At 39.4% G+C, this 24,520-nt stretch overlaps 2 protein-coding genes across 3 annotated transcripts in view; one reads left to right on the plus strand and one right to left on the minus strand.

Moving 5' to 3' along the window:
• The window catches only part of cep104 (centrosomal protein 104), a 52,302-nt gene extending 42,035 nt beyond the window's left edge, over nt 1-10,267 (minus strand). Inside the window, exons 1-6 of one of the 2 annotated variants that reach the window (XM_033969843.2) lie at nt 10,213-10,267; nt 8,268-8,394; nt 7,649-7,804; nt 7,187-7,325; nt 6,686-6,748; nt 1,278-1,354 (exon numbers count right to left, since the gene is read on the minus strand). In XM_033969843.2, coding sequence (XP_033825734.1) covers nt 1,278-1,354; nt 6,686-6,748; nt 7,187-7,325; nt 7,649-7,804; nt 8,268-8,380 — 548 coding nt within the window. In that variant the 5' untranslated portion in view covers nt 8,381-8,394; nt 10,213-10,267. Of the gene's footprint in view, nt 1-1,277; nt 1,355-6,685; nt 6,749-7,186; nt 7,326-7,648; nt 7,805-8,267; nt 8,395-10,212 lie in introns of those variants that run through there. The other variant, XM_055223181.1, reaches the window with a different exon arrangement.
• A 562-nt stretch (nt 10,268-10,829) lies between these two features.
• Nucleotides 10,830-24,301, plus strand: lrrc47 (leucine rich repeat containing 47). The gene is made up of 10 exons (XM_033969543.2): nt 10,830-11,149; nt 12,361-12,651; nt 13,992-14,076; nt 14,599-14,777; nt 16,419-16,613; nt 17,235-17,351; nt 17,995-18,110; nt 19,698-19,800; nt 21,711-21,800; nt 22,873-24,301. The coding sequence occupies exons 1-10, from the start codon at nt 10,862-10,864 to the stop codon at nt 23,074-23,076; spliced, it is 1,668 nt and encodes a 555-aa protein (XP_033825434.1). The 5' UTR covers nt 10,830-10,861; the 3' UTR covers nt 23,077-24,301.
• Nucleotides 24,302-24,520: the final 219 nt, after the last annotated feature.

Consider the following 24,520-nt stretch of genomic DNA (forward strand, 5'->3'; position numbering starts at 1 on the left):
AGGTTTAAAAAATATACTTAAAAATGAACATCACAGTAACAAAATCCAACCATGCTGTACACTAGGCCAAAATTGAATGTACACACAAATACATTTTTTTTTTTAAAAGCACCTTTATTTTGTTGAAAAAATGTATTTCTTGTGTAAACTGGGCCTAACCATTTGGATAGGATATTCTCTAATGTGATGTCATCAATATAGTCTCTCTAATAAAACTCTCTACTTCTTGTCATTTCCAAAATATTTTTCAACTTTTCTTTACAAATTGTTTCTTGATTGGTGTACAACGATAATTTATATTTTTCAACAGGTATTATCCCACCAAATTAAGGCAAAATTATAGAATCATACGTACTTTAATCATCTTGTCTGCCATCAGATTTCTTTTGTTTATTTATTTCATCGTTTGAATGTTGAATGTATGTGTTGAATTTATTCATAATGATTAATAATATAAATGTATAATGTGCCATTTGGACCAAATTTAGTTATGTGCCAAATGGAAGCCAGCGGTGGTCGGTCAGTCCTAATAGTCCAAAATACCTCAACTAAGACATTTACAGGCATGTTTTAACACATTTAAGATGGATTGTTATTAGTGTCTGGATATTATTATCAGAATAATGGTGAATAATGAGCAAAAATCCAAAGGTCTTCGTTCTAAAAATGCTTGCAAAATTAAAGATAATCTTCTTCAAAAGTTTTAAAGGTGCACAATGTGTTTTTTTCTGGAGACAAATCTACTTCTCTCTATGGAGATGTTAGTGCTGCTTAACCTGGAATGGCAACCTTATCCATCTTCATGGAGACAAGCAACTGGCAACATTAGGCCAAGTTACAGGCCTGATCTGAGGAGAGGCAAGTCCACTCATGGTAGAACACATGTTTTTCAAGGCATTAGTGATCAATAAAAACACCTATTGACCAATAAAGATTCAATGCTACACTGTGGAACATTTCAATGAAAACATAAAATCTCACTGGAGACAAGCAGACCCATCAGAGAAGTTACACTGTGCATCTTTAAAAAGTTTTGTTCATTGGTAACATATTAGGAGGATTAATATGAACAACACTATTAAATAGAGTCTTGGGACCTAACTTGCAGTACAACAGTTTTGGGGGTAAAAACAGCACATTTCGAAACGTGCCAGCTGCGCGCTCTTGTTATGGGGTGACCTGAGATGCTCTGTTGGTTTGCTTCCAGACCAAATGGCGTTGTTGGACAGTGCTATGGTCACAAGACCCAGAGAGGGGGTTCATTGGCCCAGGCTCACCCCGTGTAGGTCGTGTCCAGGGCTCCCTCCCGCTGCCCGGTGCCGAGGTACTGCTCCATCAGCTGCTCGCAACTGGGCTGGGGGCACACAGATGGACAACCCCACACCCGTCAATACAAGGGAACCACAACTGACCAGGATGACCAAAAGTACAAACTAGATTAAGGTGCCTATGACAGGTTGAACTACTCACTTCACTAAAACACAGTTAAGATCATTATATTTAGGATTTTGTTAAAAATCTATTACCAGTTTAGACATTTTTTTTGGATTTCAAATTTTACTTCCTGGTTGGAAATCATGACATCACGCTTGGGAATTCCAGCAATACACTGGGCCAAAACTCCTCTAATGTACTCCTTCAGGTGGTAGCTCTTTAGTCTGTGGGTTTACCGCAAACTACAGTGAAGATGTTGTAGTCCACTTTTAGACCTGGTTTAGCCCTAGATTAGGATCATGTTATAGACCTGGTCTGATGGTACTCAGAAAGCCAAATCTTTTCTTTGGTGGTACTTGTTGTGAAAAGTTTGAGAATCACTGATACAGAGCATTATTTTACATTTTGAGCACTGCAATATTGATCTAAAATGACCCAATAACAAAAATGAGTTCAGAGGCTTCCTGCCGAAAAGTGCAGAGCGGTTTATTGGAGCTAATACAGCGTGTGGCCTTCTTCCTTCTGCTATAATTCACTCTGACATAATCAGATTCTTAAGTCCTGTTCATGAGCTGTGAGTAAGCAGAGCCTGCTTCTTACCTTTGGATGAACCTGGGCTGTAATCACATATACTCCTGTCTCTATACACTGAGAACCATTGTGTACACATGCAGCACAGAAGAACGCACAGAGGACTACTAATCAGGTACATGTACTCCAGTACTAGAGGTGTACCACTGTTGTTGTTACATCATATTATTTTTACTGATATTTTTGGTCTTGTAAGTGACAGATACACAGACGTTATGTTCTGTGATGTTTTAATTGTTACAAAAATGCCACCCAAGACAATTTTAGTGCTGCACTCCTATATACACTCTCTATGGCTGTAGGACTTAAGTTGCTTATTTGATTAATCAGTGGTGTCTTAGTCAACCAAAATTTAAATATGGAAAAATGCACAATTACCTCATGATTCACATGTACAATCTTTCTTTATATAAATACATTGTTTCCTAGTACTTTTTTCTGCATAAATAGTTGTTTTGCGTGAACTCCTCTCCCTTATTTTTTACTTCAGTACTATAATGTTGTTTTTTAGCATATTTTAACAATATACTGTGTTTTTGTGTTTCATATGAAGTTAACTGTAAATTGTACTTATGGTGGACTGTTCAGCAGGTGACACAATGCACACATAAGCAACACAGCCAAATAAGAGTGTGAAAACTCAAGAAAAACACAAAATGGATTTAAATAGCACATTTTCAGGAGCCTGTGATCAAGAGGAGTGTTCATGTTCTTGTTTAGGGGTTTGATTCTCAACAAAAAAGTTGAGAGTTACTGAAAAACTGTTAGCTAATGCTAGCTAGCGTGTGAATATAATTTTATGTGTGAGAGACAGTACAAAATCAGCTCCCCTGTTGTAGTTTCAATGAAGTCAGTTCTTTCGGGTCAGATTGTGTTAAAACAAAGCTTAGATTAAAGTCAAATCAGTAACAGCTTTAGACAGAGCAGTGACTACAGCTGAATGTTGATGACATCAGCTACAAAGTATCAATAAGACAGGATCAAGACAAGTAAATAAGAGTTTGTTCTTAATATTTTTCCTAGTAAAATTAAGGCAAAATAAAAAAAAAATTAAAATATATAAAAATGTAAGAAAAAAACCAAAACATACCTAACACCAGGAAAGGTGATTGAAGCCCTCTTGATCATGGGGGATCAGGAGGCTTCAATCACCCCTTGATCCCACATGATCAGGAGGGCTTCAATAATCATAGGATGACTATTTAACCTTCTGGGTTAAATAGTCATCCTAAGAGTTACATATGACCCGCCTGTACAAGAGTCGACCATCTGGGTAAGGCCTACGATGAGAGGAGCCAGGAAATGAACAGTTCTAAAATTAATATTTTATTTTGCTGCTATATAAAATGAATGGGTCTACATTATGGCACTTTTCCTGTCACTTTATAATTTTGTGCATTATTTACTCCACATTCAGTGGAAGTAAGCTACTACTGTAGCCAGTAGCCACAGCAGCCCTGGGGTAGAGTGACAAAAGTGGAGTTGCCAATATGCAGCATCGGTCCCACTGACTTAATAATCAGAAATATAGTCCTTCCACCATAATTATTTTTGCAACTTTTTTTCTTACTATTATTTTTCATTAGTGTACACCTTGGGCAATTATGCAACTGTTTTGTCTCAGAAAAGGGGTTTTCCCTTTTCTGAGACAAAACAGGGTTGAGTAACTTTTCCACAAAATGCGCTTAACTTGAAGCTTCAAATTAAGCCCATTTTGCGGAAAAGTTGCAAGTTTCAGGATAAAAATGAACCTTCATGGATTTTCTTCAAACTGGCACAATTCATGTTTATATACCAAATATTATCTGAGTGAAATTTCAGTCTTGTATCTTTTAAAATGTTTGAGATTTGGGAGTTTTAAAAGGGTGCATGGTCAAAACCTAGCTGAAAATAACAAGTTTCAACAACAAGGTCTGTGAGGAGATGGACGGATGAGAGCATGGAGATGCTACAGAGCTGTTTTGAGGTGACAGACTGGGCTGTACTAACACAGCCACATGGAGAAGACCTGGATGGCCTGAATGACTGCATCACCAGCTACATCAACTTCTGCGAGGACTCAGTAGTCCCATCAAGAACTGTTAAATGTTACCCAAACAACAAGCCGTGGATAACCAAGGACATTAAAGCCATATTAATCACGAAGAGGAGGGCCTACAGAGCTGGCAACAAGGAGGAGGCACGGTCTGCTCAGAAGGAACTGAAGGTGAAGCTGAGAAAGGCCAAACAGAGACATGGGAGGAAGCTGGAGGGGAGACTTCGGCAGAATAACATCAGGGAAGTCTGGAGCGGCATGAGAGCCATCACAGGATACAAGCCGACCAGAGGGAGAGGCATTGAGGGGGATGTGAACTTAGCCAATGAGTTCAACATCTTCTTTAATCGCTTTGAATTGGCAGACAATAACCATCTCTAGCCAGCAGCCATTTATACCATGTCAACGTTTTTTGGCCATATGCCTTAGATCCGTAAAAGACGGTCACTGTAACATGAATCTAAAACAACATCAGTGACATGTTCAATGGCCTATTTCTATTACAGTTCAATTACTCCTTATTTATTCAGACATAATCTTGTAATACTTTGTGAAATGTGCTCTAACTTTGGTGTTTTTTCATTTCATGCGGTCTCAGGTGTAACAGTGACACATGAAGAACAGTGGGTAATAATATCGTCTACAACTCTTCAGGCCATCCAGATGGGTGGTGAAATAAGCTATAAAAACCCTTCATAGGAATATTTTTTATTTTACAACTCCATGCACACACATACTTTGGTACAGGATTGAAAACTTTGGTTAAAAAAAAAAAAAAAAAAAAAAGGTAAATAAAAAAAATGCACACATGATGGGTATGATAATTAAATTGCTTTCTTGAGGTTTGGTTTTCAAATATTTTATAGGCAAAAAGGTCTAAAACTACCACTCTGGGGACATTTGAACTAATACCACAAACACCCACAGACCATATTCATAATTAGGCCAAGTAGGTGAAGTGTCTTGTCTAAGGACACAACAGCATTATGCACTAGCAGGTGCCATTCCCAGCAGTCTTCCATCAATGTACTAACCAGGCCTAAACTTACTCAGCTTCTGAGATCAGGCAAGGTAAGTGAAATGTCTTGCCCAAGGACACAACAATAGTATGCACCGACATCTATTCTACCATGTGAGCCACTGATTTGTTTATGAAAATCTGAAAATGGATTAAATCTCCCTTCTGTGTAAAATTACCAGAATGTCATGTATACCTGTTCTTTCAACTCTGAGACCTCTTTTTAAAGTAGCAGTAGATTTACTCAAGTACATTTTTGTCCACGCTCTCTGGTCTGGGCACTTCCTCCAGAGCCAGTGGCCCACAGCCCCAGTCGTGACCTTGCCTGGAGGAGCTCACGTTGGGATTAGCGCAACAACAATGCCCCCCCTGTTGGGTGGAGATGGGTGCCAAGGCGCTGATCTGTGCGCACCTTCCTCCAGGAGTTGTCCATCTGTGGTGGATCCCCTTACACAGCCACTGAGGAGCCACTGAGGAGCCACTGTGCCACACATTCCTCACATATACTCTACACCAGCACTGCAAGACTAATCACACACAAATCACAGCACAATTTGAGCTCACCATAAATCATAAAGCCATCTATTATTTAAGAGGTGTACTATAGGGTTGTCAAAAGTACCAAAAAATCTGGAACTAATCAATATTAAAACTAGTATGAAAACTAAATACTCATTTGAGCAGGTATCTACATGAATGGGGGATATAAGGCCACACGGTAATACAAAATAATAATACTAGGATTTAATGTTGAAAATCACACTATCATTGTGATATGTCTCAGAATAGGTATTGAGTATGGAGTCGAAATTGAGTTGGAAATTTTTGTATTGTGACTACATTAGGGCACTATGCTACTTTTCTGGAGGTCAGCCATCTGCTTGTCTCCATAGGGGTGATGTGGCTTTGACTCGAACATTCCACGGTATGGCTTTAAACCTAACATAAAACATAAACATGTCTATTCACCTGTCTCTATGTAGACATGCAGGTGGCACCACTATGCCAGCTTACAGGTCAGATCTGTAAGTGACAACACTGCTCACATACAGACAGGGAGATGTTATTGCTTTGCCTGGAATGTTCCACAGTATGGCATTACATTTATCCATTCAGTATTTTTTCAATTACAGTTTTTTTTTGGGTTTTTTTTTGCATATGCATATTGCATACTTGCATATTGCAAAAAATGCTTGTCTGCCTGGAGACAGATACACCCACCAAAAAAGTTACACAGTACAGCTTTAAAATGTTTATTTTTTTCATTTTCTTTGGTTACAAAAAATACATCAAAGGAACTGTATGTAAGATTTTGATTTAAAATTGAACTAACTGTGTCCCCAGATATAAGGTAAACGTTTTCAAATCAAATATAGTTTGTACTGATAACAATTGTAATGCTGATTTATTCTTCATTACAAAAACACTGGACCTGATGTCTCATTTTTTAAGTTACAATTTGGTGTTTTGGTTCTCAAGATGACTGTCCAATCAGAAAGCAGAATGCTCTCTGATCTGAAGCCTCAAAGACTCTCATACTCAGTGTTAGTACTCCCTCTACAGGTGAGCAGCAAAACAACATGCTCTAAACTGCTGATGTCTCTTACCATGGTGTTGAAGATGTTCCCATCCAGTGAGTCTCCCAGAACATTGATGGCAACCAGAGCAACCTAGAACACAACAAAACCAACTTAACAAACACACAATTTTCAGTTTATGAGAATAATTCTATAAAATGACACCTGTCATATTGATTCTATGACAATAGGAGACAAAACTCAGGAATGACTAAATACATACAAAATTTGCTCACATTTTTCTATTATTTAGCAAGAGTGTCCTGGTCAAGAGGCAGCAGCAGCACCATTGTAACACTGTTTAGAATACAGCCTTTACAATAGCCCCAGATGTGAAAGCAGAGTCACAAGTACCTTGTTGTAAGGTGTGTGGGGGTACCTGGTTGTAGGGTTGTGGGTGTACCTGGTTGGTGGTATCTGGTCATAGCGGTTGTAGTGGTAATTGGCTGTAGGGGGTTGCCTGGTTGTAGAGGTTGTAGTGGTTTTGGGGGTACCTGGTTATACCTGGTTTTGATGCGGTTGTGCGGATACCTGGTTGTAGCGGTTGTGGGGGTTCGCGTGGTTCTCGTGCAGGGTTATCCTCAGGTGGGTTCCGATGGAGTCCACATGCACAGACTTCAGCTCTCGTGCTTTGAACGCTGTCTGCTGGTTATCAGACAGAGACACGTACCTGCATACACAGTGTCATTGAGATAAGCAAGTCTACAACTGGTAAAGTCATGTGGCATTTACATATGACATATGAATCCAGAGTTTCTCCCCCTCTCAGAGTTTCTCTGCTCTGTTCTTAATCCTGTCTTTATTTTAACAATTCCTAGTCTGTTTTTAACATAAAAACCAGGTGGCGTTACTCCTTTTATATTTCAACCCCACATGTGTACATAGGAGGTGGTGGTATATGCATGTACATGGGAGGTGGTTGTTGTTACTTGTCACATGTGTGTACATAGGAGGTTGCACATGCATGTGTTGAACCCCTGGTCTGATCTTTACCCAAGCTTGTGCAGGGGGCTGCTGGTGGGCAGACTGTCCCCAATGTGGAAGTCCACCCTGGAGGGGATCATGTACTGATGAGCGAGCAGCTGCAGCTTCCTCACACGGCTCCTCTCCTCCAACTCCAGCGTGAGGGTCTGGGGGTATGAGCATAGCCTGGGGTGGTCCAAGGAACAAGGGAGACACAGTTAGCACTGTGACATAGTATTTATATTAATATTTAATAATTTATTTTCTTTAGTAATTTTCCTAGTAATTGTCTTGCAGCATATTTGTTTATGCATAGCTTTGATTGAATGAATGAAATGCTGATATTGCTATTGCAATTCTGAGATTGTTCACTTACACTTACGTGTTTGGAAATACTAGATAATAGGCAAGGCAAGTTTATTTGTATAGCACAATTTGTACACAAAGTAATTCAAAGTGCTTTACAGAATAAGAAAGACATTAAAATCACACAAATCAAAACATAAATAATTACCATAAAATTAACATTAAAACAGAAGATAATAAAGCATATCTAATAGAACTCTAAGAAAGTTGTAATCACAATGCTCTGATTATAGAGGAAATATATTGTGAAACAAGACAATGTGCTGATTAAGCAGGGGTATACCTGCTGGACCTCCATCCTTTGGCTGTGGGTGCGTGCACCTTCAATTCCTGGGCGCTGTATTTCTCCTCATGACTGGAAGAGTTCACCACGATGAATGCGATTTTCCTGGGCATTCCTCTGACAGTATCTAAGGTACAAATGTTGAAAAAGCTTAAACCTTTAAACCCTTGACTTAAGTTGTAAGATATATGGAAGCCCTGTCCAAACTGGGGTTAAGTCAATGCCTGGACCCTGTAGTCACAAACATACAAGTTCGCATATAACTGGAATGTTCCACAGTATGGCATTACATTTATCCATTCAGTATTTTTTCAATTACAGGCTTTTTTTTTTTTTGCATATGCATATTGCATACTTGCATATTGCAAAAAATGCTTGTCTGCCTGGAGACAGATACACCCACCAGAAAAGTTACACAGTGCAGCTTTAAAATGTTTATTTTTTCATTTTCTTTGGTAACAAAAAATACATCAAAGGAACTGTATGTAAGATTTTGATTTAAAATTGAACTAACTGTGTCCCCAGATATAAGGTAAACGTTTTCAAATCAAATATAGTTTGTACTGATAACAATTGTAATGCTGATTTATTCTTCATTACAAAAACACTGGACCTGTCTCATTTTTTATGTTACAATTTGGTGTTTTGGTTCTCAAGATGACTGTTCAATCAAAAAGCAGAATGAGCCTCTTTCTGATCTGAAGCCTCAAAAACTGGGGTTAAGTCAATGTCTGGACCCTGTAGTCACAAACATACAAGTTACCATATAAAGTTGTCATTGTTAAATAAGTGAGGGCTTGAGTATAGAATATGTGCTAGATTTACAATGCGCAGTTGACTATTAGTATCTGTTAAAAAACGAATATAAACTATTAACAAAAGGGTTTACTAAAGGTAACATCCTAAATGAAACATGGCGTACGCTCTCTAAATATGGCTATACAGTCATATTTCTGCACTTTTATCAAGTCATGTTAGTCATGTCATTATTTGAATGTCGTCAATCACAACATTGACAGTCCAGTTTTAGCACATTTCCGATGGATTGTCACAATATCATCAGGCTGCGACACCTGCTTGTCGCCATGAATGAATAATGACATACTGTAGAGCATTCTAGCCAAAGCAATAACACGGGGGCAAGTAGATGTCAGACCCTACGCGACAAAAGGTACATGATGCACCTTTAACAAAACCATAAAGAACTGACTTGAGACTATGAGTGAGTTATTGTTTATCCTAAAAAAAAAAGTCATATTGATGTGAACTAACTACTAACTAAATACTCACCTACCTATGTATCATTGCATACCCAGTGGTAGCCTACATAAAGTCATATAAAATTATAACGTGTGCATTCAGTAGAAATTGACTGTGCTGGTAAAAATATAGTATATAGCTATACTTTATGCCTGTAGTATTGTCTTAAACATATAGAAGTAACTATATATATATCTGTATTTACTCATTTTTTTATTAGCAGAGCCTAAAAGGTATTATTAAAAGTCCATTTATCTCGATATGTTGTACTGAATAAAAAAAGATTCAAACATGAATCACTTGTGCCACCATAGTCTCAGTATAAACTTGTGGGAAACACTGAATCGTTCAACAGGTGGACTATAATAGTGTATAATAGAGAGGTTTAGTTTGATGTCTTTCTCTCTTCCTAAACGGGAGACCTACAACTTAGGTTAACGTAAAGCACAACCCTAACCAGCCCCTCGCTGTAACAAATCATGATATATCATGGGCGAATTCTACACAGAGGTCCGTCTATCTGTACATGAACGGGGGCATTAGCAAACGACAAACTGCCCTTTGTTCTATGGCTCCAAAGAAGACCCAAACGCTCCCTGGCAGAGTGCGTACGCCATGGCACACTTTGGATCTGTTTCTGCTCTTGCCCTGGTCGTGTGGGACAGGCTGTAGATGCGTCTCTTACCACAGACATCGGCAGCGCACAGTTGACAGCTCGATCGTCCATGTCGTCTCCATAACCACCGGTGACAACAACAAACGCGCATGCGCAATCACATCCCAACTATCCAACGCGTAAAATCAACGGAAGTTACATTCCTCCACCATATGTTCGTTACAGAAATCTGTGTCTTTAACAAATCTAATAGGTAAAAAACAAAAACAAAAAACAACATATTCTGGACCATAATACGGATAAATAAATATGATCAGTTATTAATCTACGGCATCTCCACTGGGACAAAATGCGTGACAACCCATACACGGTTATGTTTCTATTCTTTTTTGCGCACGCCTTTTACAATATTGAACGTGAAATTATCTTATTCTTTGTTAATGTAAAATGCAGGTACTTTTTTGTTAGACATTCTGCATGTTAAAATAAATAATAATAGTTTTTTGTTTTTTTGTTGTTGTTTTTTTTTGTTTACGCACGTTCTTTACAATATTAAAGTTCTGTTATTTTTTTGTAATGCAACATGTAGCTGGATTATTGACACACATTCTGCATGTTTAAATAAATATATAATACTTTTTCTTTCACTTTGTCGTTTGGTTTACGGAAGTGACGTCATTGTGCGCCCCCTCGGCAGTTCCTTGGCAGTAGTAGCAGCATGGACGGTGGAGGAGGAGATGGACACGAATGGCCTGAGATCAAGAAGGCAGCTTCGGAAAAAAGGCGTGAGCTGGTACTACAGGGCCCAACCGTGGACAGGAGGGTGTCCACAGCCGGTGGACTGTCCTCTGCGGTCTACTCCCTCACTCTGCTCAACTACTTGGAGGTGTCCCAGTGTCCCAGTCTCACGCAGCTCCATGAGGACATCCGACTCCTGACCAACCTCCAGAGTCTGGTGCTGTGCAGGAACAAGCTGGTCTCTGTCCCCCGAGTGGACACTCTGCAGGTAAAGCCACCACTGTAGATCCATAGTGCATGTTAGCTGGTCTAGTGGTAGTTTAGTCTTTAATTCTGACTTTTTTAGACTTTGTTTTGTATGGGGTCAGGTCCTGGTTTGCTTTACTGTCTTTTAGTTCCCGATTTAGTTATAGTTCAGTCCTGTGTAAACCATGATAGCCTATACACACCTTCGTTAGTCTGGACCTTGTTTAGTCCTGATTTACTCCTTTAGTCCTGGTTAAGTACCTGTTAAGTCCAGGGTTAGTACAGTTTACTATATGGTCCTGTTACCCTTGCTCCGCTTGTGGTCACACTGGCACCATATTAAAATTGGGACTAAACCAGGAATATCCCCAAACTCTACCTGGACTAGACCAGGAGTAAACAAAAACTTCCTTAAACTAAGCAATCTAGGGGAATTACACTCACAAGCATAAAAGCATAAAAACACACGTTTAACAATATCAGTTAGAATGCAAAATACATAATAATAAAAGAGAGACAATATCACTGCTTTAACTCCCTACGAGGTCCAGTTGACAAATTGTATAGCGAATAGAATCAAGTTGTTTTTTAAAGTATACCTAAGCAGCCTAAACAGTGCTAGTGTTAAGCAGGTGTGTAGGGCCATTTGCATCTAAATTGGGGTTAAAGGAGGACAAGTGCGAACACACCCATAACCCTTGCTTCTTTTGGGTCAGCAAGGCCTATACCACACTACATGTCCTATCTATCCAGAGAATATCTTACTTAAATATATAGGTAGATTTAGTAGGTATAGTTTTGTCACAATAGAATACTAAAAAGGAAAACAAAATTATAATACTAAGAAAAGAGGTCAGTACTTGTTACCGATTTTGATAGGGTTGTCAGAAGTATTGAAAATCTGATACTAATTGATACCAAAAGATCACATAGACTAGAATATGCCCACTATAAAACCTGCCAGGATGACTGAGGGATTACACAGATTGATTTAATGTTGAAATCACATTCTATTCTTTAAAGAAACTGTGTCTTTAATTGTCATTGTGGCATTGGAATCAGTATTGTGTATCGAGTCTATTCCTTCTATTTAAGTATCGGGACAACAGTGTTTGTCCTGTTTATGTAATTTTTTTTTTTTTCCAATAATTGCTCAAATGAGTATCTACTTTTATTACTATCTGACTACCCTACCAAGGATATAACATGAATTTCATGTTTAACTGTCCTCAGGCGCTGAAAGTCCTGGACCTGTCTGTGAATGAGCTTGGGTCCTTACCGGAGGGTGTGTGCGGACTGAAGGAGCTGACCACCCTGAACCTGAGCTGTAATCGTCTGGAGACTCTACCCGAAGGACTGAGCCAGTGTCCCAAACTCTCCACTCTCAATGTGTCCAAAAACCAGCTGATCAGCCTGCCCCCCGACATGTTCTCCGAGAGGCTGGAGCTGCTTAGTACTGTGCTGGCATCAGATAACCTCCTGCAAGAGCTGAACACGGAGGTCCGCCTGCTGCCCGCGCTCAAGGTCTGGAGCTGGGGATTCTTCTGGGAGCTTTAGCATTGACATTTATGGCATTAATGGATTTTTATTTAATTTTAACATAGAAGCATTTTGAGTCATTATGCAGTAGTAGCATAGGTAATTTCCTTATTTTTCATAGTAGTAAAGTAGTAGTAGTAGCACTGCGTGTAAGATGATCTGATGCCTATATGTATTTGCCTAGTGCTTCTAAGATATTTTACATTAAAATATTGTGACTTGGACTTGAAATGGACTTGAAACAAACTTCACTGATCCACAGGGAAATGACTTGAACACAGTAGCTCACTCATTATTCATTAATAGCATACAAACAAACAAAAACGGTACTAAAAATCTAATTTCCAAATTATTACAGTAGCAAACATAGCAAAAATTTTTCTTAAATAAAGCAAATAAATAAAAAAAAAATATTTATTTGCCTCATTTCAGACGGAGGGCAGGGGCCTATATAACTAATGGGAAATTAACTGTTTTTGAAATAAATATCCAAATTTATGATCCATAAATGCTGAACTTTGTAATTTACTTATTAGGCCTTGGACACCCTGCACCTATATTTTGCCCTACGCAAACATAAAAACTGCAAGTTCTGGGCGCGTATTTTTTAGAATGCATTAAGGAAGGACAGCACGTCGTGTGCGTAGATTTCAGAAAATCCAGCCTAATTTTGACGCTTGACGGGAGTGTGGGGTGCGTATCGCCATCAAAATAGAAAGCATGTGTTTGTTGTTGTTTTTGTGCATTTACCATCGGCACAACATATTCCTGGGGCTATTATGTGTTGTTTGAAGGATCCCAGGTTCAGAAAGACTATCAATTTGTGCTTTCAAATCAACTTTGGAAATCCTCGCATTTGCTCTGGCCATTCTGGTAAATACAAGCTTATCCTGCCAGTTATTCTCACTTTAGACCTGTTAAAAGTGCACGCGCACAGTCAAGCTTGACCATCACAGAGCCATTGCCGTGCGCATGTGTCCTGCTGGAGGTGCTGGTGGTTTTGTGAGGGTATGCATATAACCATTGATACGTGCATTGTGTTTAGGGCCTTAGAAAATGGGTCTACAAATTCATAATTTTTTGACGTAGTCCTTTCATCTGAAAATAAGCGTGTCTAATCACTTTCAATGCATCAACATTAATCATGATTAGTTAGGTCACCAAATAATTTTTGTAAAAAGGTTTTAAGGGTTTAATGTCATTTATAGTACAAAACAGTTTAACTAAATATTAATTGTTTGTTGTTAATGTCACATTCAAGTTTTTTGTTTTTTCCCCGTCAGATTGTGGTTATTTTTTCATCCTCAAAATGTCTGTCTCTTCAGATTTTGGACTTGTCCAACAACAAGCTGAGTGAGATCCCTCTAACTCTGAGTGACTGCCCGAAACTCAAGGAGATCAACTTTAAAGGTTCAAATTAGTAATTATGCACCTTAACCATGTGATAGTTATGGTCCCTCAGCAAAAACATACACTACCAGGCAGAGTAACCATTTGCTGCATGATGAAGCTATAAATGGTAAATGGTCACATTTGTCTATAGCGCTTTTCCACCTTCAAGGTGCTCAAAGCGCTTTACAACAAGCCACTCACCCATTCACACTCAGCATTCATCTGTGTGAGCTAGAATCGCACCACCAACCTATGGATCAGTGGATCTGACCACTCAACCAATGATGTTTTTATGTCGAGAGCAGGATTTGAACCGGCAACCTTCAGATCAGTGGACAAACACTCTACCAACTGAGCTACTGTCGCCCAAATATAAAATATAAAACATGCAGCGCTCCTCTGTGTATCTCTCTTGCACACAATCTGCTTCACACATTGCTCAAAAAAAAGCTTTTTATACGTTGCTTTCTAATATAAAAGTGTATACCAGTGCTACAATGTGCAAAAGTAGTTACTATAAAATCTATTGTTTTTTTGTAGGTAACAGTTTGCGGGACCGGCGCCTGGAGAAGATGGTGAACGGGTGTCAGACCAAGTCTGTGCTGGAGTACCTCAGAGGGAAGTCCCGTGTGGGATCAGAGGGGGGCAGCGACGGGCCCCGCAACACAGACAAGACCAAGACAGGCTCCCAGCGTAAGAAGAAGGGCCGAGCTCCAGAGGTACACACGTGCTAACCCTGCAGTTTAGACCTGTAGTTTCAAACTAACATTTTCTGAAATGTTCCTGTGTGTCAAATGCCCTCCCTGTGTCTCCATTGGGTCTCTGTAAAAGCTGCTAACCCTGTACTTTAAACTTTTAGACTGCAAACATGTTCTGAGCTGATAGACGACACTCTGCGTTCCCAGCTCCACTTCACTGATGAGTCCGGCCAAAAACACTCCAAGTTCAGCTGCATAAAACTGAAACACTGATCCCCCATGTTTAGTCCTGACTCTGGGTACCAGCAGCAGGCTTTCCTTTGGTGCTAGGCCTGCTAGGACTTACGTGCTCGTACTTCCTGGTTCTAGTCAGGACCTGAGCAACAGTGTTCTCGATGTACTGCAGCTGTCTTAACGCTCATTTGGAGAGACCAGTGTGCAGGCTGTTACAGTAGTCTAACCTACTGGAGACAAATGCATGAATAAGTCTCTCCAAGTCTGGTTTTGACAGTATACCTTTGATTTTTGCAATGTTTTTAGATAGTAAAAAGCTGCAGATGTTATTGATTTGATGTGGCTGTTAAAGTTCAAGTCTGAGTCCATTATTACCCCTAGATTTCTAGCCTGATTTGAAGGTTTTAGAGAGAGAGACTGGAGGTAACTTTTGACACTTTCTCTGTGTTTCTGTGGGCCAAAGACTATGACTTCAGTCTTGTCTGAGTTTAGCTGGAGAAAGCTGTTTTGAACAACGTGCAATAAAAACCTACCATGACATAAATGACAGATATGTTTAATGGCGTCCAGTGAAACAGGCAAAGCAATAACCTCTCTATTGAGTAGGTCCTGGACCTTGTACCAGAAAAGAATCTAAACAGGTGGATCAGGAAGAACATCTGGCCTCCCTGATCTGAACCCGAGTGGTGTTCTGTTATTGGACTTCAGTGCTAGTCAGTTTGTCCGTTGGCGGAGGAGGAAGCCGGATAGACCTGGCAGACACAAGCGTATTGTGAGGGTCTATTGGGAACGTCTGATGGAACCCTCTGACCGCAGGGTCTTCAACTCACACCGGTAGAGCTTCTCCCACAGCCCGGGAGAAGCTGGGGACCTGGAAACCGAGTGGGCCGTGTTGTCCGCCTCTAATGTTGATGTGGCTGCTCGAAGCTGTGTCGGGTTGCAACCCTTGAGCCTGGGGTGGACACCGGAAGTGAGGGGTGCCGTCAGGCTGAAGAAGGAGTTCTATCGAGCCTTGTTGGGAGTTTGCTCAACCAATCTCCTTTTTATTTGTGGATCTGGAGAAGGCACTCAACCATATCCCTCGTAGTGTAATTGCAAAGTCACAAATAGTTGGATTATATTTTATATTATATATTTTATCTATGAATTAAATTATGTATTATATTTATTATATTTATAAATAATAATTATATGTATTTATTATTTTGTTTTTGACACATTTTACAAAAAAACACAATACGAGGAAACTGTCCTTACTTTATTTCTATACATACTGTCAAATATATTGCTGAATCTCTGCATTTCATGTTGCTACAAAATGTTTGTATTTACCTAATTTTATTACTTTTATTCAAACTCTAAAATAAATCATGTTGTAACATATACTGTATGATCACTGAAATGTAAACTCTCTTTGCCCTTCCACAGCCCCAGGAAGCGGACGACGTGGAGGATGTGGCCCATATGCTCGTGCGCGTGGTTCATGTGTCCTCTGCCCCTCCCACCCTCATGGTGACCGTCAGCCCCGAGGTCAGGGATGTGCGGCCTTACCTGGTCTGCTGCTTGGTTCGCGGGCTCAACCTTAGGCCTGGCAACGCCCTCAAGAGGTTTCTCGTGGCCCAGGTACAAGTGATACAAGCAGGCACAGACATTATGGACTAAACTGTATGTCAGTTCATTTTTACAACAGTTCATGTACACTTTATAGCTCCATAATGATGTTTAAAATAAAATGACTAAAGCTTTCACTTCACAGTCACTACGTTTACATGCACAGAGAACTCAAGAGTGTGCAAAACTGTGCAAAACTAATGTTGTCATCATACTAAAATTTCAAACTTGAATAGCCTCAATACTGGATACCAATTCCGATACCATGATGATACTAAAAACACTCTTTATTTATTTTTTATCATTGTCATGGCACATTTATCTGAAATTACTTCAGTCAATGACTTCTTTCTTTCCTGAAAGATTTTCAGTTGTTCCATTGTAGGAGAAACTTTATAGTTCTCTAATAAGAGTTTTATCCCACTTTCAAACAACTGTGTTTAGGTCTGGTGTGAGAGCAGTACGGAGTGAAAAGGTGCTTCTCACAGTTTCATAGGTCAATCTAGGGACACACTTAAAAACATACTTAAAACAAAAAGCATCCTTTCAGTATCACGACTATATTTCGCTTCGAAAGGCCAAGTGCTGACTGGTACACACATATAAGCCATTGCTTCTCTCTTACATTTGTAGACTAAGCTCCATGAAGACGTCTGTGGGAAGAGGACCACCGCTACCATCGCCACTCATGATGTGCACCTGCTCAAGGGCCCACTGACCTACGGAGTCAAACCCCCAACCCAGCTAAAGGTAGAGCCACAACCATATTTTAAATTTATCCAGTTTTTTTAAAAGTCATTACACCAAGTAATGTGGTCCGTCACAGTCTTGTCCCTATGAATATATTACTTTGCCTGAAATACTCTGCAGTATGACATTAAATCTATCTCATTTATTTATTTATTGTTTTTTATTCCTAAGAAAAACAAACATGCATAACTGTAGGCACTCTCACTTCTCCACAGATCTGACCTGTAACTTGGCTTGGTGTTGTTATTAGTTTGTCTCCATAGAGACTGATGTTTAATGTGCCGATCTGCCGATAGCCCATATTATCTGATACCAGTGTAGAGACTGATAACAGCATTTTATTTCTACACTAACATAAAATAAGACACAATTAATCCAAATGTGTTATTGAGCTATTTGTCTCTCATGTAACCACAGAACCAATATCTAATCCAGTAAATTTTTAATTGCCAATACTGAAAAATTAGCTGATACTGAAAAAAACTGCTGCATCCCTAGCCATAACAAAGCCAACAAAGCCATAACATCTCTTTGGAAATGAGCAGGTAGTGGGCCCAACACTAGAAAATTTAGAAAGTGCACCTTTTTTAAAAAAAAAATAAGATGTAAAAAAAGGTTTCTATGTAGGTTCTGTATCTTCCAGATCACAGCACTGGGGAGGAAGGAGATGAGCGCTGTAGAGCTCATCAGGAACCTGCATTTAGAGGCAGAGGAGCTGAGGAAGCAGAAGAAGAGGCAGAACGTCACAGGCCTCCACAAGTCAGTCTCACTAACCCAATGCATGTTCTCCTACTAATGTCAGTCCCACTAACCCGATGCATGTTCTCCTACTAATGTCAGTCCCACTAACCTGCTGCGTGTTATATTGCTGTTGTGTCCTCAGTGTAGTGGTGTGGTGTGAACAAAAGAGGGCACTGTTGGTCAGGAGTGCCTTGCTGAGCTGAGAGGGAATGTTGGTCCCCGACTCCCTTCTCCTTTACCTATGCCTTAATACTCATTTGCACGTTCCTACAAAAGGGAGTGTCATCCGAAATGAGCTCTGAGGGTGAGGGGCACATAAGGCACTGCACCACGAGTAATGTGCGGGTGGCCCCTAAACGGGTGTGCGTAACACCAGAGAGCAGCCCTATATTCTACACACACCAAACTAGTTTACTTTCATGTTTATTTAGGTTTATTTAGAATTGTAAATGTTGTAACTTAGACAATAGGAAGGTCATCTAAGCATTTATAATTGCATGTGCATTCATTTAGGTCTGGAAAATATTTTTGAAGCAAGATAAATATGTTTGATATTTTTTACTCACTGGCAAAATGTGAGCTGAAGCTGATCTGAAATTGCACTTGAAAACTCATGATTAAATATGAAACTATTCACAGTGGCAACCGTTTTGGTCTGTGTTTTCACAGTAATGTGACATGCCACATTTGTTCAAGCTTGTATTTGATGAAGACTTGGACCACATGCTGAGAGAACAAATTTAATCTGGTGTAGACACTGGAAATATTTGCGAATATTCATGGGGCAATGTTTATTTTAACACTGCCAGTATATTATATATACAGCACTAATGCTGAAACAACCCTGAAGGTGGCGTTAATTTACTGTTCGCCTTTAAACTAGAGAAGTTGGAGCAATTGTAGTGTGTCTGAAAGCAGAGTACTGACCACAGGGATGAAGGGACCTCCTCGGGGGACTTCACAATGTGGGTAGTGTGGAGGGCGAGGATGAGGGAGGAAAGGACTGTTTTGGGAATGGGCATTGAGCTCTTTGGGTGTTTCCCAGTTGCCAGGATCATTGACTTCTGAACCATTGTTGATTTGGACATTTGACACGGTGCGGTCGCTCCCTCCTGAGCCTGTTCCAAAGGCGCTCCAGGTGGTGCTAACATTAGCTCAGTGCTAGCAGGACACTTGGCTGTACTTCGGAGGAGCCCACTGCAGAGGAAGGATTCTAGGGAACAGAGAAGCACCCTTTTTTGTTAGCGCATAATAAAAGTGCGTAAAATGTGTATCATCTGCAAAACAACCTATAAAAATATCTATATGAATAGATTTTTTAAAATGTCAAAAAAGACCTGGTTTAGTCCTGGTCAGTCTGGTCTTGTCCCCTTAGCCCTTTTAGTTCTAGACTCTTCTTACTTACTTGAAATGCTTAGTCAGGCTTGATTTTTAGTTGGGTAAAACTAAGGGTGAAAACTATCCTTTTACCTTGACAAATATTCAGTTAGCTCCTGGTTAAGTGAGAGTCTAGAATAGATGTAGGCTTATTTTAGTTCAGGTATCTCTCTGGTTCAGTCGAGTTTAAAGGGACTGTGGTCTGACTATTTGACCTCTATGACCCAGGTACCTGCAGCTCCTGGACGGGCAGCCTCTATACCCCTGTCTGATGGATGCAGAGGGGAGGGTGGTGTCCTTCCCTCCCATCACCAACAGTGAGCACACCAAGGTGAGACGGTCATTTACCGGTCAGTTTCATCAGCCCTCTTCTCCCTTCACAATCCCCTTTAATCCTCCAGAGTCCGCTCCTCCATGACCTATCTGTGTTTTTAGATATGAGTTAAACATTTGTTGATTTGTTCCTAATTGTTTGCAACCATTCAGATCAGAGAGAGTCCTTTTAAGTCTTTAGCAACTGGATTTCAGTATTGAAACCAACAACCCAAATGAGAGACTCATGTGAGGCTCATTCTACTTTCTGATTAGATAATCATCTTGGAAACCAAAACACCAAATTATAACCTCAACAACTTGCCCATCATGTCCAATATTTTTGTAATTATTAATCAGTGCTAGCACAGCCTCTGCAGCTCAGCGAATTAAGTCTGGAGTTTCTCAGCTTTCACATGAGGGATGGCCTGTCTATATACTTAGAATGAGACAAAGTTGTATGTAGACCTGTCACAATAGCAAATTTTGAAGCATGATATATTGCTACAGAGAAATATTGCCAGAAATTATAATATTGAAACTGCTCTATGCCACTGACGCAATAACAGTAATGCAAAATAATCACAGTAAACCATGAGACAGTATCATTAAAAGGCTTGAGCGGCAACAAATAAATAGCACAATGAAGTAATAATTAGCCATAGAAGCCCCAGTTTGATTGTATTACAGAAATAATATATATTGTTCCAGCTTTAAAATATTGAACGATATAGTAATTATTGTGACAGGCCTACTTGTATGTGTCCTCTGTCTGCAGGTTAAGGCACTGGCAGTACAGGTTTAGTTGTGAGTATAGTACCTTAGAGTAGACAGCCTGCACTCCTACCTTTAAATTTATGCTAGTGAAGTTCAGGTATGTTCAGTAACATAGCCATGTCTCAACAGGCTGGCAGATCCACCCCTCACTGCTCCCCAGCAACACCTCCCATTCCCCAAGTCCCCTCCCCTCATGTGCTCTGTTTAACTATAAAAAACAGCATCAACCAGGCCCCTACTGGAAGCCTCTCCTTATCGAGCCAATTGCAGCTGCTCTCTGCAGTCTGCTTCCAGCATGCTTCATCTGTATATCTAAATCATATCTAATAATATCATAAATTTAGATTTCACTGGTTGTGATGTGGTCCTAGCCTGTAATTTGGGCATCTATTGTTATTGTGGTGATAGTTAGCTTTGCATTGGTCTTGCTGACTTTCCTTTTAAAGATTTTTAGAGATCCTTCTTCCTGTCTGCAGTACAAGTACACAAACATTTTCCAAAATGAAAATTCTATTTGATTACAGAATATTGTTTTTCTATCATAGACTGTAGCTACCAAATTGCCTGCGGCTGTGACTAATTAAAACAACAAGCAACTGTATTAGTGCTGGTATTTCAGTCTAGCTCAGGGGCGTCCCAACTATGACCCAGGGACCAAATGCGGCCCTCAGACAAATTTTTATTAGCCCTCAGGTCTCCTGCTGAATTGACCCAAATTATTATAGGCAGAACATTTTTACCACAGATTTAATAAATTCTGCCAATATTACCTCAAAAAGTTTCTCATTAAGAGGAGATTTACTCCTTAAATTGTCTTATGTAAAATGATTCAAACCTGGATCACTTGTGGCACTAGAGTCTTGGAAAACACTGCAATAACATCACGTTGCATTGTGATGCAAATCAATGTTCCAAGCCTTATAAAAAGTACAGTGAAAGTGAAAGCTGTCCCACTGTACCTTTAGTTGCACCATTTGAATGATCCACTGTATTTACCAACAGTTTCTGGCCCTCTGCTTTGAATATGTTACAATATTGGCCCTTAGTGACAAAAGTTTGGTCTAGCTTCTGCCAGGTTCCTAATACTGATGGGGAGCGCACTGTCTTTGAGAGAGTATGAGTATGACATTTCTATCAATTTGGATTGTCCAGATCAGTAAGACGACCTCGGAGCTTTTTGTGGAGGTGACCAGTGCCACCAGTCTGCAAACCTGTAAAGATATCATGGACACTCTCATTCTGGTATGTTCTGTTTTTCTGCTAAAAATAAAAGAAAAGGTGTAGTAGAAATATTATGTCAATGAATAACTCTGCACATGTGCACCAGAGAGGTTGGTAACATGATTTTAGTGGTTAGTAGTTTAGTAGTAATTTGTTTGATAATGGGTTGTGTTTATGGAACTCCTTTCTAAAATTAGTTTTTATTGTATAATCTAGTTAAAGCTGCACTCTGTCACTTTTTTGGTCCACCAAATGCTGGTCTTCATGAAGATTTTAATGCTTTGCCTGGAATGTCCCACAGCATGGCATTAAACTTTTCTGTCTCCATGGAGACAAGCGGTTGATGCCATCAGGCAGAGTTACATGTCAGATCTGTGGAGAGTGACCCCGCTCACAGTTTTTAAGGTATTTTTGTGCAATAGGCAAGACAAGGCAAGTTTATTTGTATAGCATAATTGATACACAAAATAATTCAAAGTGCTTTACAGAATAGAAAAGACATTAAAATAATAATATAATATAGGAATGCAGATTGACCGGTAAATCAAGAGCTTTGCCTTCCGGCTTAGCTCCTTCTTTACCACAACGGGCCGATACAGCGACCGCATCACCGCAGAAGCTGCACCGATCCGCCTGTCAATCTCACACTCCTGGGACTAAAGGGGACATATTGTGTAAAATGTATTTTTATGAGCTTCCTCATCATTTGGTCTCAAGTCTTAAATTCAGTATTCAGTCAACTCTTAAGTGGTCAGAAAATTCCTTTTTTCTCCTACCCCTATTCCCACCCACTTCTCTGTATTTACTTGCAATTATTTACAAATTCAGAGTACATTTGTAAAAACATGTAAATGAATATTTGCTGCTTGTTATGGTGAAATTTCATTATTTAGAGGCAGGGCTTATGAATTCTGCAGTTTTGAACTTAAGTCAGTGAACCTGTTTCTTTTATTGAGCCATTTTAGTTCAGTTAATTTATTATAGTTTACAATGAAAAAGAAATTTGAATAATAATTTACATATGTTATTGTTACTATTCTTATGTTGGTAATCTTTTCTGTACACTGCACTAACCTAAGGTAACTCCTCATAGAAAATGTGTGAGCTCAACCGGTTTACATCCGAGCATGCAGAAGAGGCGGGGACAGACGGTGAAATCCCTGCCCCCTCCAACAATTCCACCAGCGAGCTGACAGTGCAGCAGGTGCGGACAGTGGACCCAGACGGCAGCCTGAAGGTGGTCTACCCCTCCAAGACAGATCTGACCAACTGTCCCGGACTCACTGTCCTCTGGTAGTGTACAAATGAGCAAAGACAACGACAGCTGAAGCTCTCATATTTAGTTTATTTCAGAAAATCATACAAGAAGATTACAGTTTTTCTAACCATTATTATGTAAACATGCAATAACCCCGTGTTAGCATCTTGTACATGCACTTATCATTAAAGGTTTTGTACTAAAATATATTCCCCTATATTGTTTAAATAAAAGTAAACTGCCACCTTAATGGATTCCACTTAATACAGTGTTTGGCCAAAAGTCACATGGTTAACAGCCGACCACCTGACTGGGCTCGACCATGGCATTTTAACATCACAAATTGCTATACCTTAAAGTGCATATGACAGGTTAAAGTACTTTTTCACTAAACATAATGTTAACAAGGGCCAAAACTTGTTTAAATTGCACAATAGTTATGATTAGACTTAAAAGAATATATGACAAAATCATTATTTTGTGAAATGAAGGTTTAAACTGTGATAAAAATTTCTTCCTTGTGTGTAAATTTTCCATATTGGTGACATAGAGGGATTTGGTTTTAGAACTTGTCACTATTTCCTGTATTTTTGTACTTTTCTTTTCAACTTTTTTCCACAAACCGCCACTTAACGGATGTAAAGCTATGATAAATATTTTAGGGATGGACCAATCCAGCTTTTTCAGTTCTGATACCGATTTTGATCCTTCCATTAGCTTTCAAGTATCTGCTGATACATGACATCAGCCAATACCATTGCAGAGACCAAAAATAGAACTTATTTTGCTTTAAATAAAAATAAGATCTAAATGTGCTATATAGCTGTTCTTTATCTCTCATGTAATTACAGAACAACTTTGTAGAAATAAAAGTTCAAACATTCTGGGGACTTTCTGGGCTTACGGTCTGATTACTTTGATTTCTATGTCCAGCCAGGATATATCAGTTGAAAGGTTTTTAAAAAGCCAATACCTTATCCAGCAGGAAAAACACTGAAAAACCTGTCATATGTACTTTAACATTGATCAGGATGGCAGGTTACAATTCTGTGGTAGAATTTCTGTATATGATAGAATTTTCAATATTTTTATCTGCACAAATGATCAAATGCAAAATATTCATCAGTGTGGTATGTACTGGCATTAATCAAAGATTCAACATGTGTAGGTTTTTGATCTTTTGGGCAATTCAAATAACCATTGGTCCCTGCATTGAACTACTGTGGGTGTGTCTTGTTTCTAATAAAATGTGTATAATTTTGGTATTTTTATTTTTTGGCCTAGAATCCGAATGGTTGAAATAATTAGACTATTTATGTTTTAAAATAACAGCTAGAGGCACCCAGAGCACACATCACAGTAGTGAGTAAGGTAGAGTTGAGCTGCACTCTCCCTCACTTCTGCCATCAGATTGCATTAATAATTCACATACTTGGGATATAAACACAATAAAGCACAGTACCATGCACTTACACTAACAAGG

The sequence above is a fragment of the Periophthalmus magnuspinnatus genome, chromosome 7 (assembly GCF_009829125.3).
Source record: "Periophthalmus magnuspinnatus isolate fPerMag1 chromosome 7, fPerMag1.2.pri, whole genome shotgun sequence".
In the NCBI taxonomy this organism is placed as follows: Eukaryota; Metazoa; Chordata; class Actinopteri; order Gobiiformes; family Gobiidae; genus Periophthalmus; species Periophthalmus magnuspinnatus.

Bases quoted from the DNA above. Each gene is read 5' to 3' on its own strand.
- lrrc47 (XM_033969543.2), top strand. From the start codon at position 10,862: ATGGACGGTGGAGGAGGAGATGGACACGAATGGCCTGAGATCAAGAAG. The intron at 12,652-13,991 runs GTCTGGAGCTGG...CTGTCTCTTCAG, and splicing joins GCCTGCTGCCCGCGCTCAAG to ATTTTGGACTTGTCCAACAA. The intron at 16,614-17,234 runs GTACAAGTGATA...TTACATTTGTAG, and splicing joins AGAGGTTTCTCGTGGCCCAG to ACTAAGCTCCATGAAGACGT.